Genomic DNA, 17591 nt, shown 5'->3' with positions numbered 1-17591 from the left:
AAAATACAGATTATCAGCAACTCAGTAGGTATGCACAGGTACAGCCTCTATGCTCACTGGTGGGAAGTCTGTTCTAGTTGCCAGTGCTCATGCCCTACTGGTTGTTACATATTTTTAAGAACACTCATTGGAATAATAATCCTACTAATCTCATTACTGATCTGGGAATTAAATGGAGTAACACAGATAAAGCATTTGATACAAAGGCTGATACTTATTACACGTTCTAAGAATATTATTGTATTGTTACTACTAATTGACTAAATGTTTCACTAAAGAAGTAATTGTCAAATACCATGCACATTTAATAAATTTCAGTATCTGGATTACAAACCAAGACTCCTTGCAGAGTTGCAAGCTTGTGACAGACTAGTAGGACATGTTCAAAACTAAAATGGTAATGACTTAGGGTAGTGGATGAATTCTTTCCTTTTTATTTTCCAAAGTTTATGTAATATCATAAAATAGTCATTCTCTCATAAATTCATTTCTCCTTATATAGCAAAACAATCTTTAATAATTGCTAATGAACAGTCAATAGAAATAGATTGAAAAATATTTTATATACTACTTAGCATGTACAGAACACGTATTTGTATACAATGGTGAGCTTTTCAAATAGAAGTTTCCAAGGATAAACTGGCATACTAATTATATCCCGAAGACTTTTGCCCATAGTAGTACCATTATATTAATATTCAGCATTTGCTTTCAAAATGTATCAGATATCCATTACCCAGGACACATAACTATGCATAAAGCCCAGCTGTTTACTTATCAATGGTCTATCTTTGTGGTTCTCAAAGTATGGCACCTGGACCAGAAGCATTAGCATCACCTGGGAACTCGTTAGAAATGCACACTGTTAGGTCCACCCCAGACCTTTTGAATCAGAAACACTGGAGCTGGAGCCCAGTGACCTGTATTTTAACAAAGACCCCAAGTGATTCTAATGCGTGCCAAAGTTTGAGAACCACTGGTATATTTCAACTTTTATTTACTTTCTTCTCCTCCTCCTGGCCTCATTTTCCTTCCCCGTTTCTTCTAATTTCACATCCTTATGACAGGCTTACCAACCTTAATGGAGAAGATGAATTTTGGACCGATATCTTCAAAATTGTGCACGACAGAAGGAACATTTCCATCTGAAGAGACTTCATAAAAATTTACATTGGTAGATCTGTTGGATAATGTTTGTAAAGTCAGATAAATATTTTAGTTATGCCATTGTTCTTGGAGCCTAATATTTCCTTTATTTAAGTATCTTCTATCTTTTGTTACAAGTAAAAGGTTTTGCATTTAGGTATAAAACATTAGATGAAAACAAATGCCCGTTATGGACTTATGGTCCAGGTTACATTTCTAAGGCTAAAACAAGTTCTTTTCAAAACTTTTCCCTTCATGATCTTCTGCTGAGACTCTGTTATATGTGTCTCAGTTATAAAGTTTCTTACATAAGTACAAGTGTATTACTTGAGAACTTATAGTGAAACTCCTCTCAAGATTGCTATTATATTGACCGGTATGTTAATATAGTAGACACCTGGTCCTTATTGACTGGTTGAAAACCAGAGGACTTTCCACTTGGTATGACGGCTGAAATACAGTGACAGGGTATCGGGTATTAGCTCCTGCAGTATTCATCACTGGATGCCTGTGAATCAGGGTATACCTTTTGTTTATTATTCCTCCTCCCTATGCCTCCCTGGTTCCAAATCAACTCTGACACTTTGGTCTGAATTGGGGCTGGTCAGTCTGTTTCCACCACTAGTATGGAGACCACCTTGAAGACTGCTGACCCAGAAGTTTCATTAGACTAGACCTAGAGGCATTGACCTAACTGGACTTCTTTTTTTGGGACTGCCAACTAGCGTTTGCAAGTGGAGTGATGACCAGGCCAGGGGAACCCCCACAGGACCACTCAGCTTGGATGTAACTGGATACCTTTCCTTTTCTTCACTCATTTCTTTCAATCCGAGGCTGGATTCCAACCAGAGTAGCTACATTGAGAGTTGCGGGGGCAGATAGCAGGGGTGGGAGACTGAGAAGCAATATTTATTCCCACCAGATAATTTATCCTAATTATAGGAGGCTTACTCTGTTTTCTTAAAAACTGGACTGGACAGTTTCTGAGATAAGAGTCTTTTTGATTTCTTTACTGAAAATCTTGCCTTTATTTTTCAATGCCTTAATTTTTCCAAATTCTCAAAAGGAAAATATGTCATAGGGACTTAAATATAGATGGAGTATTTCTCAAAGTTTTGTCTATAAGAGGAAACAATGATTTGTCAGCCTTACATGGAAAATGGGAAAACTGAGTAGGGCTTAAAACAGAAAGTCTGGCTGTATGTGCATGAATTATTCCCTTTGCCTTCCAGAAGACCTCTGTGGGAGCCCCTAAGTATGGCCAACTTTTAAACTGATTAATATGCTTTGCTTTTGCATTTTAAAGAGATCCAAGCTTTTTTCCATTTGTTACTTAAGTGTTCCTTAAGTTACTCAAGTGTTGATCAGTGTATTTATAATAGCAGTTAGCTATACTCAGGAAGGTCCTGTTACAGAAATAATCCTACTGTCACTTATTTCCATCCATATTTGCCCAATTGCTTGTTTATACAGTATCAAAGTGGTTGCTAAGGGATACACTCAATAATTGGGTAGGACTTTTTTTTTTTTTTCCAAAAAAAGTAAATAAAATGTGTGTGTTTGAGGCATGCATATATCTTAGTATATAAATAAACCCTATGTCTGAAAGGTATTCTGAGAAGAATCAGATTAATCACCTCTAAGATGACTATAAGACCAGAGGAGGTGGGAAGGGATGATGTCACTTTTCATTATGTATCCTTCATAATGTTTAGACTTTCTATCCACGTACATTTAAGGCCTTTCTTTTTAACAAAACATCAAGAGAAATGATCTGGGTGGTAGGTTTAGAAGCCACTTCAGCTTTTTTCTTAATACTTCTCCATATTAATTTTTTAAACTATATAATATACTTTCAAGAACATCAGAATGTCTGAGAACCTAATTTACCATCACAAAAGTATATAGCTAAGCTGTTAGTAAAAGTGAAGTCTCACTTCAATATTATATTTATTTCATGTTAAAATATCTGAAAAAATTGGTGGGAGAGTGGAATCATAACAAGGCTCTATAAACAAAAAGCATTTAGGATGAGAAGGAAGAGTTACAGTAGGAAGAAAAAAGTTCAGGTAAGAGTGGAGCTAGCAATCTCTTTGGCTGTGTCTGTCTCCAGTTACTTATTTTAGCAGCTGAGGGCCCTTTGAAGTCTGCAGTTACTGAATACTTTTTCAGGGATGGATGACTTGGGCTGGACCTTGTTTCTGCTTTTGCTCTTTGCAACTCACTCGATACAGAAGCCTTCTTTTCATCTTTGCTCATGTGTCTCGAGCTCTAGACATAATGACATATTTTCCTTTTTGTTTTTGTTCAGGGAGCTCCTGGATGACCCACATATTCCACGCTTTTAGGGGCTGAAGTGATGTTAGAGAAACCTGCGGTCACTGGATTCGCAGCCTGGCCTCTTGGGAATACACTGGTGCATGTTTCCCAGGGGTCCTTGATCTGTGCTGGGAAGCTGCCTTAGCGTGTCAGCGGGTAGAGAACTCTGGTTCCCAGGCTTGGAGGTGGGCGTCACCTGCGGTTTGTGGACCTGTGTGTCTGTGCCCCAGTGTCTGTGCCCATGAACCCACTTCACTGCTAAATGAGAATGAAGGTGATGATATTAGCACCTTGAGTGTTTATATTACTCACCTCTCAAGACACCTGTCTCTGAACAGTTAAAAAAATAACTGGTATCGACAAGTACCATTTTGGCCAGGTCTCTCAGATTTACTTGCTCTAGGCAGGCAAGAAAAGGAAAGCGCTCATTTCTTTCTGGGTGACCTCTTTTGAAAAATGCCTCATTTCCTCCTGGTTGCAAGAAACTTTTAATCTGTTATGTCAGGAATTTTCCACCCAGAAACTAATTTCCTGTGACTAGATTCAATATTTGTGGTGGACCTACTGTATGCCAAAGCATTGTGCTTAGGGCTTTAATATCCAGGAGTGGAGCTACCACTTCAGATCTCAGGTGGACAGCAGGACACAGGCGTGGGAATGAAGTGGTGGCATCTCCTCAGGGCCCTATGCACTCTGCTTTGATGGCCCATCTGAGGACCTGCAAGGACTTCCCTGTGGAATGTGGCAGATGGTTATTCCTTTGCCTGTCTGGTGTTGTCAGTAAACCTAAAGGGTCACTGAAGATTCCCCTAGGGACCAGTCTGTCCCTGAACTTCTGTTTAGTTGACCCTAGGGGGAAACATTTTAATTCAAATTCCCCAGTTAAGAATGAGCATACAGACAACTTTAGTCACGAGCCAAATGTGTTACAAGCCAGAGTGATGGCCATGGTCACAGGCTGCCCACTGTTTCACCTACCTTGTTATGTGAATTTCCGCATCATACAACAGAGAAAGTTGGAAATTGACTGAATTATCTGCCTGGTTTTCTTCCCGGCTTTCACTGTTGAAAGGAACATTAGGAAATTACTTAAAGGGAAATGTTATAAAAGCCACCCATTATCAAATCATGACTTCATTATGTTTTACCTTGAGGCATTGAAACTGACAGATGCCTGATTCTGAAGGTTCTGAAGATTGAAGTCGAAGTTAATAGTAAAAGTCACCTATACACAAAATTAAAATCCATCAATCTATGATGCTTTGTACTCAGGGGCCAACATGAAAAAAAAAAGTGTCCCATAAAAGTAAACTCACTCTCTGATTTCATTTGATTCTGATTTTTATATAGTTAAGCTTTCACATTTGTAGAACATCCGTGTATCTGTCCACCTTGCCTCACTTTCAGAATTGAACTGAGTTTAACTACCATATACAAACAGCACACCACCAGCACTTACACTTGTCCGAGTTCGAAGGCTTTGTGCTAATGTGAAATCTGCTTACCCAGGGTTTAACAAATGATATCCATGACTCTGTGTAAAGCACTTTGACCAGTGTTGGCAAGTGTGTTGAGAAAAAGAACTTTCCACATGTGCTTTTGGAATGAACTGCTTGAGGGGAAATCTCACATTTATTAATAACTTAAAGAAAACATGCAGCTATTGAAAAACTTCCTCTAAATATACAACCAGTTATTTTGTGGTGCCTATCAAATGATGACGCCTAATAGAGAAGATGCTATGTTGGTGAATCAACACCAGAGGCCAGAAGGGGCCAGCATGGGTGTGAGAATGAAATGCAAATTGTACCTGTTGCTCCCTCTTTAAAGCAGGGTAACCTACGTCGCAGGTAACAGACTTCTGAGACGAAGCAATCTGGCATGTCACTTCTGTCCCATCAACCTGAATGAGACCAAGGAAACAATGATCAATTAGTATTTAGTGCGTGCATGTGAGTGTGTGCACATACGTGCCAAAGGGGCTGCTAAACCACATGGACATTTTAATAGTAAGGTTGGTTCATATCCAAGTAATTATCTCCCAAGAGTTGAAAAATTTCGTATATATTGTCCAGATAGCTAATATACTATGTTTATAGCTAAGCAGGATACCCAGCAAGTCAAAGGAGAGGTCAAATACTGGAATTTTTTCCCCCAGAAGTCAGTCATAGTTCTTATATTTCAGGATCACAAAATAACTTTAATCTGCTATTTAGAAATGCTGTCTTTGATATACACCTTTCAATATATTTGAAATTTTGTTTCAGGAGAAGAGAACGAAACCATATTTTGGTCTTTATATTTTAAATAAAGAATCTTTTTTAGTTTTCCTCAGGCTTTATCTCTTTAAAATAAGAAGTTGTCATTTGGCAGAAGAAATTTACAGAATAAGTTTAGAACATAAATCTATTAAGTTTACATTGACTTTAAACTGGATGAAACCATTTTTTAATCCTTTCATCAAGTAGTGCGTTTGGAAAATCTCAGCTTTTCCCTTCTCCCCTTTTCATTGCTTGGTGGCAGAGGAGGGACCAGGGGGCATTCATGGTCAAGTATGTTCCTGGTATAGCAATCAAGTCAACATGATTAACTGACCCTGCTGGAATGCATCATCTTGGCAGCAGCAAGACCTGTGGTTACAAAGCTCGGGCTGAGCTGTGGGGCTCTAATTTCTCAGAGCAAGTGCAGCTCATGGCATCTGTGCAGCACCGCGGCAGCCTCATCACACAGATGGCTTGAGGAAAGTTTACGGTAGAGTCTGGCTACTGCTGCCAAAGGAAAAACTGACCCACGCTGTGAAGTAGAATTAGTCTAGATACACAGCCAGGCTATGTTCTCAAGTGCTTTAACTAGTTGGGAGCCACACAGTTAGGATTGCTTATGCTGAGGGTTAAGGTGCTTCTTTAGACAACACAGAGGACACAGAGCTTTGAGTATAAAGAAGACGGTAATTGACAAGTACGAAACAGAGCAGCAATTAACACAGAATGCCATCACCTACCGGCATGGACCAGGAAGCAAAAAACAGGTTTTCAGAAAAATCAACAACAACTCTAGTGTTGTATGCACTTTCCTTTTGGTTTTTCAGTTTTACTGAAAACGTTAACCTTTTGTTTTGGTTGCTGACAATGAAGGGCTGCTGTCTGTTAAAAAGGAGAAAAAGAAAAAAGTCATTACAGGTGAAAAAAAAGGGCCAGTATTCAAATGCTTCACTCATTTTAAAAATAAACTCTTTAGATTTACTGAGAAAATTGCTTAATAAATTTTCTTCATAGTAAAATAATATTGACAATAAATGAATAAATGCTATTAGTTTCTTCTTTGTTGCTTTTAATTACATTGCAGAAAACGGCGCCATCCAAATACAAGTGGTTTTCTATTTTTTAGTGTTTTACACCTATACATATGAGAGAAACTGAAATTTATATTCTTTATTTTTTTTATTGAAGTATGGTTGATTTATAATAGTATATTGGTTTTAGGTGTTCAACATAGTGATTCAGTCTTTTTATAGATTATACTCCATTTAAAGTTATTATAAAATAATGGCTATATTTTTCTATGCTGTACAATATATCTTTGTTGCTTATCTATTTTATACATAATAGTCCGTATCTCTTTATCCCCTACCTCTATCACGCCCCTTCCTCCTTCCCTCTCCCCACTGGCAACAACTAGTTTATTCTTTTTAATCTGTGAGTCTATTTCTGTTTTGTTATATACATTTATTTATTTTTTAGTTTCCATATATAGAAATGGTAACATAGAGTATTTGTCTTTCTCTTTTTTCATTAAGTGTAATACCCTTTAGGTCCATCTATGTTGTCGCAAATGGCAGCATTTCATCTTTTTTATGGCTGAGTAATATTCCATTGTATATATACGTGTGTGTGTGTGTACGTATGTATGTATAAATATGTGTCATATTTATCCATTCATCTGTTGATGGACACTTAGATTGCTTCTATATGTTGGCTACTGTAAATAATGCTGCTATGAACTTTGGGGTGCATGTGTCTTTTCGAATTCGTGTTTTTGTTTTCTTTGGACATGTATCCAGCAGTAGAATTGCTAGATCAAATGGTAGTTCTATTTTTAGTTCTTTGAGAAACCTCCATACTCTTTTCCACAGTGGCTGCACCAATTTACATTCTCACCACAGTATGCAAGTTTCCCTTTTCTCCACATTCCTGGCCACCATTTGTTATTTGTGTTCTTTTTGATGATAGCCATTCTGACAGGTGTGAGGTGAGATCTCATTGTGGTTTTGACTTGCATTTTCCAGATGATTAGCAGTGTTGACCAACTTTTTATTTGCCTGTTGGCCTTCTCTATGTCTTCTTTGGAAAAATATCTGTTGAGATTTTCTGCACATTTTTTAAACTGGGCTTTTTTTTTTTTAACATTTTTTATTGATTTATAATCATTTTACAATGTTGTGTCAAATTCCAGTGTTCAGCACAATTTTTCAGTCATTCATGGACATATACACACTCATTGTCACATTTTTTTCTCTGTGAGTTATCATAACATTTTGTGTATATTTCCCTGTGCTATACAGTGTAATCTTGTTTATCTATTCTACAATTTTGAAATCCCAGTCTATCCCTTCCCACCCTCCACCCCCCTGGTAACCACAAGTCTGTATTCTCTGTCTGTGAGTCTATTTCTGTCCTGTATTTACGCTTTGTTTTTGTTTGTTTGTTTGTTTGTTTTTGTTTTTGTTTTTTAGATTCCACATATGAGCAATCTCATATGGTATTTTTCTTTCTCTTTCTGGCTTACTTCACTTAGAATGACATTCTCCATTTTTTAAACTGGGCTTTTTTTTTTTTTTTGATGTTGAGTTGTATGAACTGTTTATATATTTTGGATATTAACCCCTTATTGGTCAAATCATTTACAATTATTTTCTCCCATTCAGTGGGTTTTTAGTGGGTTGTCTCTTTGTTTTGTCAATGGTTTTCTTTGCTAGGCAAGAGCTTTCAAATTTGATTAGGTCCCATTTGTTTATTTTTGCTTTTATTTATTTTGCTTTAGGAGATCAGAGCCAAAAAGAAAAAAGAAAAAAAAAAATACTGTTGTGATTTGTATCAAAATCTGCCTAAGTTCTCTTCTAGGAGTTTTATGGTTTCAGGTCTTACATTTAGCTCTTTAATCCATTTTGTGTTTATTTTTATGTATAGTAATGAGGAAATGTTCTAAATTTATTCTTTTACATGTAGCTGTCCAGCTTTCCCAGTATCACTTATGAAGAGATTGTCTTTTCTCCATTGTGTATTCTTGCCTCCTTTGTTGTAGATTAATTGACCATAAGTGTGTGGGTTTATTTCTGGGCTCTCTATTCTGTTGCATTGATCTATATGTCTCTTTTTGTGCCAGTACCATGCTGTTTTGATTACTGTAGCTTTGTAGTATAGTCTGAAGCCAGGGAGCATGATACATCTAGCTTTGTTCTTTTTTTCTTAAGATTGCCTTGACAATTTGGGGGTCTTTTTTTGGTTCAAATAAATTTTATGGTTATTTGTTTTAGTTCTGTGAAAAATGGCATGGGTATTTTGATAGGAATTGCATTAAATCTGTAAATTGTTTTGGGTAGTATGGCCATTTTAACAATATTAATTCTTCCAGTCCAAGAGTATGGTATATCTTTCCATTCCTTTGGATCACTTTCAAATTCTTTCATCAATGTTTTATAGTTTTCGGAGTATAGGTCTTTCACCTCCTTGGTTAAGTTCATTCCTAGATATTTTGAAATTTAGATTTTAAAGGTCTTTAGTAGTTATGGATGTTTCTTTTGTAGGAAAAAAAAATCTCCATAAACATTTATTTGAATAAAGTAACCTAACATGTCTTTTACACTGAACATTAAAGTAAAACTTACTGAGCGGCTGGCAGCTGTTGAACATCTAGAACTAGATCAGAGATACAAACTCCATCATCTCCACAGTCTTTATAGAAAGGAATCTACAAAAAGGAAAAACAATCCCAAAACGTGCTCTTGAGTTAAAAAAGCAAATTATGGAAGAACATATGTAGTATTATTCCATTTACATCAAGTTCAAAACCATGTAAAAATAAACAATGTTTTAGGAATACATGTTTAGCAACATCAGAAAGAAAAGCACCAATAAATGCAAAATTCAAGATGATGATTTGCCTGGTGGCACAAGATAAAAGTGGGTATGATGGGGTGGGGAGTGATAGAGAATTTCATAGGTATTGGTACCATTTTATTATTTTTAAGGGGGTGGTGAGCACAAGATGTTTGCTTCATTGTTGCTTATTTCTTCAAAAAATATTTACTGAGCACCTATGGTGGGCCAAGCACTGCTCAAGGTGCTGGGAATAGAGTAGAGAACAAGGAAGACAGGAATCCCTGCCTTCATGGAACTTACATGCTGGTGAACTTGACATACAAGTAACTGCATTTCACTTAGAAAATTAACAGTGTAAAGGCTATGTCCTGAGTATCTTTCAAACACTACTGCAGTGACTGTGAAACTTTGTTAGCCAGTCTGAATTCCAGGAAGGGCAAACCACACTTACACTGAAGGCTTTGGCTGTCTCAGAGTAGGCTTCAAGGGCAGGGCTGGTGCCAGGGTTTTCCAGACTGATGTTCACACACAGATACAAAGAGTTGACAACATCAGAGGGCTTCTAAATACACACAGGCACAGAGTCAGGTTATGAGGGCACAGCAGTTTCAAAACAAGAAAAATGAGCACACACATGTTCACAATTAAAGAAAACAGTCCATTCTCAATTATGCAGAATAGCCCTGTTTTGAATTTTTAAGACTCTTGCTTCTTCTCTTCTGTCCTAATTCTACTCTTAGCCTCTCTGCTGCTAAGAGATTTAAAAACTTGAGTTCAGTAAAAATCAGAAGCAGCAACTCTTAGTTAAGCTCATCAGTAATCTCCTTCTTGATACACGACTATTTAATAAATATTTAGATGAGATGTCCAGTTTTAAATGCTCAAAAGATCCCTATGTCAGTATCCAGCTCTTGGGTTGTTGGCTATGTTACTCTAATTCCTATTGCCAAGACCTAAGGAGTCCTTCGATGTCCTGCCCAAATCTCTGCAAGAGAATATTATGACCTAGAATGGAAAGTGCCCAGGGTTGGCTGTCAGGAATGGACAAGGGGACTCTCTTTCCTTAGTCAGAACCTAACTCTACACTACAAAACACCCCTGAAACCAAGCTCTTCAGCCTCTGGTCTAGCTGACTGTCAGAAGCTGCACTGCACTTTGCACATAGAAGATGGTGCACAGATCACTCAGCAGTCATTAAAACCAACGCCATCCAGCTCAAGTACAACATCGCTTCTGTCTTTAGTAGAGAGGGTGGAGGACTTGCAGTGTTCTAGGAGTCATGGCCCACTTCTTGTTTTTGAGATTTCCTGTCTATTGAAAATTATACAAATGCCAAATCAGGGTTGCAAATGTCATCTAGCATTCTTCTTCAAGAAAGAATGATACCTGTACAAATGGTAAACCCTAAAAGTGGAATTTGCCTTTTCCTAGAAGTGGTATCTTTCTGATCATCAGGATGGCTTCCTGACTGCAAAGAAATGTGTCCTTGGCTGGCTGCAGGGTTGGAACATAGGATGGACTTTGGTATGGGTATCAAACATGGTGTGTTAACTGGAATACTACCTCTTAGCTGACCATAATAGCACACACCTTGTGAAAACTTTGCAAGTACACATGAGAAAGAGCAGGACGGACGGACGGACGGACGGACACACACACATACACACACACACACACAGCCTGGTTGCATGCATTCCCCTACAATGGATTGCATGTTTAATTTGATCAACCACTTAGCACAAGGTTAGGAGAGAATGGAATCTGGCTTTTATTCCTTTAAAGAATTTATATAATTGGCACATTAACAATGAAAAAAGTCCAGGCCTTCAAACAAGAAACCTTCAGCTTGAATAATAAATTAAATAACTCAACTGATTTTTCATCTCACTATTAACTTTGTTTTTCCAACTCTTACGGTAAGCGTTTCTTGAGATGTGATTTCTGTACATCCATCTACATCAGAAGTATTGGGGTCCTGCACATTCCTTGAACCTTCAAACCCAAACCTTTCTGGTGGTGGGGACTTAGAATATCTATTTTACAAAAGTTTCCTTGGCAATTCCTATGCATCTTAAACTCTGAGAACCACATTCTAGGAAAGTTCTTTAACAGCTCTTTAAAAATGGTTTCCTGAGTGAATTACACTTTCAGATACCATTACATGGTTTCTAGGGGGAAATATTCATATAATTTAGAAAATAAATTTTCTTTTAGAAGTTTTGTCCTGAAAAGCATTTTTCCTACTCGAGAGATTTTGAAAATCCTCGTGAACTGTAGTAATTAACGGCATAAGATATGAGCAAATAATGTTTACCTCATAATCTACCATCCTTCACCTACATCAATTTAAATCCAGTAATGGAAATGACAATTAGAATTGTCCTTTTCAGTAGCTTAAAAACGAATAAAGTTTCTCCTGATGGGAAAATGTCAGAGTAAAATTTACTGTCAACTAAAAGTTCTTCCTGTTAAACATCTTAAAAAGTGCTGTTTGATTGCTTTAGGAATCTTATTTTTAGCCTTTTTACTGGCAATCCCAAATAAAATTTAATGCAACTAATCTACATAATAATAGAATGTACTCATACGTATTAGCATAAAGGAAATACACTTCCCGTTCATAGACAAAAAAAGCATTAATTAGAAGGATAAGCGTTTTCTAACTCATAAGCTTCCATTTCAGGGTTTCAGCCTTCATTAGTCTTTAAGAAGAAACGGGATGAAAAGGGGTGACTCAGGCCCCACCTGTATGTGGATGATGTACTCAGAGCAAGTCTGTGCTTGATTTACGACCATGGTCTTCTGCAAATACCTTTCATTATTTTCTTTAAATAACCCCCTGGAGGTTACTCTGGATGAATACTGGTCTGCATCAAGTGTGATGTTATATACAATGGCTATAATGAAAAAAAAAAATACAAAGAAATGTTATGACAAACTTTTCAGGAAAAAGCATTCCTGTTTTACTGTGTCTTGTTGGGGGAAGTCTCTGCCTTCAAGAAGACAAGAAAAAGTCTTCCCAGGGATGGAGTGGGAACCATGGAGAGCCTGTGACATTTGTAATTCTAGCTCTGGTGTGATGTATGTGACTGCATACAAAGAAATGTGATTCAAAGAAACGTAGCTTGACGCAGTGGAAAGAAAAGTAGACTTGTTGCCGGGAAATCTACTGAATGAAGCTGGTCTGATTACTTCCTCAAATATCAGTTTCATTGTCCATAACATGGTGATGTGGAAAGGCACTGAGTGCCTACAATTGAACACCTTCTTATATGTTATCTTATACAAGTTTTACAGTAAACCTGGAATGCGGATATTATTATCCTATTTTTCAGATAATGAATGGAATAATAGAGGTAAAAAAAGTCACCTCAGTTCACACAGCTAGGGCATAGTCAGGAATACAATTTGGGTAGTTTTGAAATCAGACTCCATGTTCCTGCTGTTTCTCTGCAGTTTTGAGGATTAACTGTCATTTGAGGATTAATTTAGATACTCTAAGGGAACATGTTTGGTGCCTGGCATATTCCAGATGCTTACCTGGGGAAAGGCATGTAACTTTGCAGTAACAAGTTTTGAATCAGACAGACTTGGTTTGAATCCGAATTCCACCATTTAAGAACTTTAGGCAATTTGCTTAACTTTTTTGAACCTCTATTTCCCCCCTTATAAAACAGAGATAATGATACTAACCTACAGAAATGGAAATGAGAAACAAATGTGATAAAAACTGATGTCAGTGGCCAATACACAAACTGTCAGAACCTTCAGTAAAGTCTGCTGGCTACGTGTCCACATTGAGAAAGAAGATATGATACTGTTAAGAGTATTGACTGCCTTGTTTGGGATTACTCTGTCTTATTTTATTACTTCCCATATTTTAAAGGTTGATCATACTTCCAAAAACATTCTATGTGTTACCTTTAAAATATCTATTAGAGATGATATATAATTTTTCTTGCTCTAGTGACTTATTGAGGTTAACAAAGAAAATATTAGAGAATCAATAACAAAATAACTGGAGAAATAATGCACAGGATAAGTCATGGCGGGGAAGTGATTACACTTAGGACAAAGTACACATGGTAACACTCTTCCATGTTTTTCAAGCACCTTGAAAAAAATGACACAGTCACACAGGCAATATAATAATTGTTTTTGTTACTAACTTTACACTGGAGTGTGCACCTGATGCAATAAACAATGGAGACCATGTACTTCATAAAGGCACTTCTCAAAAAAGGGAAGATGGGGGCCATGTCTTGCATACCATCACTGCCAGGCATCTCTAAATGGTGAACAATCATGCTTGAGTGGGGCCAAGGCATCAAGACAAAGGATCCAAAGGGAAAGATGATGCCCAACAGCAAGAGACCCTAAACAGTGAGCGGAAGGGAATGACATCCCCTGACAACAGAAGGCCTTCGAGTGGGAGGCAACAGAAGTGAAGTACAGTCAAAAATTGGAAGGAAGATACATGAGACACATTCACACTTCAGGGCTAGGGGAGGTGACTGGATAGTCATTTCTGCCAACTCAGAGATTTTCCAAATTAATTTTTCATGTTTAATGTTTTTTCCTCTGGCTTTATTGAGATATCACTGACACGTAACACTGTGTATGTTTAAGGTACACAACATAGTGATTCTCTATACTGCAAAGTAATCACTGCAATAAGGCGAGTTAACACACCCATCACTTCACAAAGTGACTTTTTTTTTTTTTTTTTTTGGTGGCAAGAATGTTCACAATCTACTCTCTTAACAGTGTTCAAATGTAGAATACAGTATTGTTACTGAGGATCACCGAGCTGTCTGTTCCATGTAGCCACTTCATGTTATTATAGTAATGGTTTTTGACCCAACTATTATGACTACAGATGGCTGTGCTACCAGGAGGTCTGTGACATGTGCTACAAAGAGTCGAGTCAATGTTTGAACACCTGGAAGGAAAAATGTCAGATGAATGAAAAGTAGGAAACATGGTAAGCGTGCTGAGATGCGAATCTATCTTTGTGTTCTTAACCTTTTTATTTCTTTGTATAAATCATGACAAATAAACTAACTGAAAGGGAAAAAACATAGAGGCAGGTCATTTGTCCTCCACATAATGAAACAGCTATAGGAAATACAGGTTTCTAAAATTTAGAGTCAGAATCTGATGGAGGGGGCTTTGGGCCCATGAAACAGTAGTAAATGAAAGAAGGTAGTGCGAGGTCAAGTGCTAATTCAATTGCTGCACATGGAGGGTACTGAGACAGCTGGGGCGGGTGAGATGGAGGTGAGGTGGGTGGTTAGATACGACCTCAGAGAAGACGCAGGACCTCACCCAGGTCCTGAAAGGTGACTGGACCCGTCCAGAGAGAGGATGACAGTTCCTACTGACATCTGCTTACAGTCTTCCTTACCCCCTCCTGCTGATAGGACGTGTTTCAGACTTTTACTCACTTCCCTAGGTTATTTAGAAAATTTAAAACACTGGTCACATTATATATTGTTATGACTGAACTATTATGCTGTACACCAGAAATTGACACAGCATTGTAAACTGACTACATTTCAATAAAAACATTTTTAAATATTTCTAGTTTTATATCTCCTCTCATTTCATGCTTATTAAATTTTCAAGAATAAGAACATTTGATACTTGTACTGAACACACTCTGTCTAGATCATGGCACAGCCAACACACAGTGTAGTCACTGAAGATGAGCTATAGTTCAGTGTCATTTGCATGTGCCCGAGGTTTTAAGTTAGGAAGCTGTGGATAACAGAAATTTGAAGGACAGATTGGGAGAGTCCATGATTATATCATTGAAATTATGACTTTCTGCAGCAGAATGTTACCTTCTAAAGATGATGAAGGAAGATCTAAATAAACCTTCCATGCCTAATTAACCATTCTCAGGCACTTCAGATATGTGGCAATTTAAATGTCTGCAAGACCTTTATTTCTTTTGGTCTCCAAATCCAAAGTGTAGGTTGTATTCAGGACTAAAACTCTATAAGCAAACCTATATCTTGTACAGACTATTTCAGGTCTACTCACCCACTTGGCTGTTTTGTTTAGTGGGTCTAAACTTTGCACTGAAGCAGAGTTTGAGGTTTATCTCAGCATTCTTGTTGAGCAAAGTGATTTTTTCAGGTGTGAATGAAGCATCTACAGATACATCAGCAATACTCTGTGACCTGAAAAACATAAACGTTTTTTAAAAAATTATTCTTAGGAAGTTATCCAGAAAAAGCAGTCTTAGACCCTTATAGGAATGTGACCACAAAATGGCATTAACCTAACGTGACTGATCCTGTCAATAAATTGATTTGACTCCGTGTCTTGACTTTTTAGAAGAATCACATCCACCTTCAAAGAAAAAAATTTGGCCACCATGGACTACCATAAAAAGGAATGTTGTAACATAGAAGGCTGTAGCCTACCAAGCATGAAGCCTGCCAAGATGGCTACAGGGTGATGTTCACCGAAAGGTGTGATTTCTCACAGAATTGTTTAGAAATCAGCCATATAATTATGGAATCACATCTTCTATTTTTCTAATGCTACTCCCAACTGATTTTAACTGATTTTATTCAGTAAATATATTTTCTTAAATATTACCCTTGAGTTTTACTTTTTTCCATATGAAGTTTTCATTAAAATAATGCACTAAAAACCAATGCATTTCATCCTTTGGAAGCACAAGGGGATGTTGTAAATAGCTTTGTTAAGCTCAGAAACAACACAGCATCAGTATGTAACTTTTTCTGTCCTTGATGTATCTGGGTTATGTAAAGCACATTTTTCAACAGACATGAATGGATAACTGAACTGTATTTTCCTGGGGACTCTCGCTTGAACTCTCAGTTTCTTTCTGATTCTATTCCCTCACCAGCCTAATACATTTATTTTTGTCCTTGACTCACATTGAATCCTTTATTATTCCCCCTGCTCTTAAACCCCTTCTGAGGTCAATGAGAGGTCAGCTAACCCTAAATAATGGCTCTTGTTTATGACTAATAATTTGAAAAGATACCTTTTGACCACATGAAAAGTTGCTCTTTACTTGTGTGGTCTGAGTGTTCAATATTTTTAGAGCATTCTCATGCGGATTCTTTTCTGAGAGCTGAGGTAAAGCTGTTCAGAAGATAATATACAGAAATATCCTGAAAACCATTTCAAGGGCTTTGTCTTTTCAATGCACTTTTTCTGCTCACCATATAAAGAAGAGAAACTTGATTCTAATGTTAAGCAGGTATTTTTCCCTCCCATCAGGAAAAACATATTCCTTCCTCTATGCAAACTATGACACGTAAATGTCCTAGAGTCTTATATAACACGTGACATTTCAACAAGCCCAGCACAGCAATCTGTTCTACTTAGCAGGGCAGTTTTTCTTTAGCTCGTGTCTGGCTCTCCCTGACTCACCAGAGCTGAACGACCTGTCCAAAGGCACCAATGGACACATCGGTGATGGAATCCCCATTTAAATCTCCATAGCCATCCAGGGATCTCCCGAAGTACTGGAGATGGCTCCTAAAGGCTCCATCAGATCCCAAGATTTTCTAAAAGAGCAAGTGTGAGATGAAATTGTAGTGCACAACGACTGAAAGAGAAAATGAAAAAAGGCACCATCCTCTCCGCCCAGTAGACAGCCATTTCCCACATGGTTTTATTCTCGACAGAATTCCATTGACTTTTTTCCAGTCATATCTGACCGGATCTGACTATCATTCTTGCAGCCACATTTTCATCCAAGAAACAGCATGAATCTCCCATAAAACAATAAAGCAGCACCAGGCAGTGGAAGATCAGTGGACTGGTGGGGAGCGGGGGCAAGTTTGGGTCCAGATTCCTCTCCACGCTGACTTCCTTCCAGTCTTTACTCAAAAGCTGCCTTCTCAATGAGGCCTTCTTGGGCACCCTCTCAAATACCTGACAACTCCTAGCCCTGAAAAATTATTCCCTATTTCAGTATTTTTTAAAATTCCTTATCATTTACTGCTACCTATGATACTTTATCTTATTTATATTATT

General features: G+C 37.5%; 1 protein-coding gene across 2 annotated transcripts in view; it reads right to left on the bottom strand.

The window, feature by feature from the left end:
* ITGA2 (integrin subunit alpha 2) overlaps positions 1–17591 on the bottom strand; it is a 95440-nt gene that overhangs the window by 14687 nt on the left and 63162 nt on the right. For both annotated transcript variants that reach the window (XM_010974368.3, XM_064480567.1), the window contains exons 15-24: positions 16983–17119; positions 15612–15751; positions 12309–12460; positions 10015–10125; positions 9350–9432; positions 6467–6608; positions 5276–5368; positions 4614–4690; positions 4444–4527; positions 1078–1180 (exon numbers count right to left, since the gene is read on the bottom strand). In XM_010974368.3, coding sequence (XP_010972670.2) covers positions 1078–1180; positions 4444–4527; positions 4614–4690; positions 5276–5368; positions 6467–6608; positions 9350–9432; positions 10015–10125; positions 12309–12460; positions 15612–15751; positions 16983–17119 — 1122 coding nt within the window. The remainder of the gene's footprint in view (positions 1–1077; positions 1181–4443; positions 4528–4613; positions 4691–5275; positions 5369–6466; positions 6609–9349; positions 9433–10014; positions 10126–12308; positions 12461–15611; positions 15752–16982; positions 17120–17591) is intronic.

Source organism: Camelus dromedarius, chromosome 3 (genome assembly GCF_036321535.1).
Source record: "Camelus dromedarius isolate mCamDro1 chromosome 3, mCamDro1.pat, whole genome shotgun sequence".
NCBI lineage: Eukaryota > Metazoa > Chordata > Mammalia > Artiodactyla > Camelidae > Camelus > Camelus dromedarius.
This window is presented reverse-complemented; position numbering and strand designations above follow the sequence as displayed.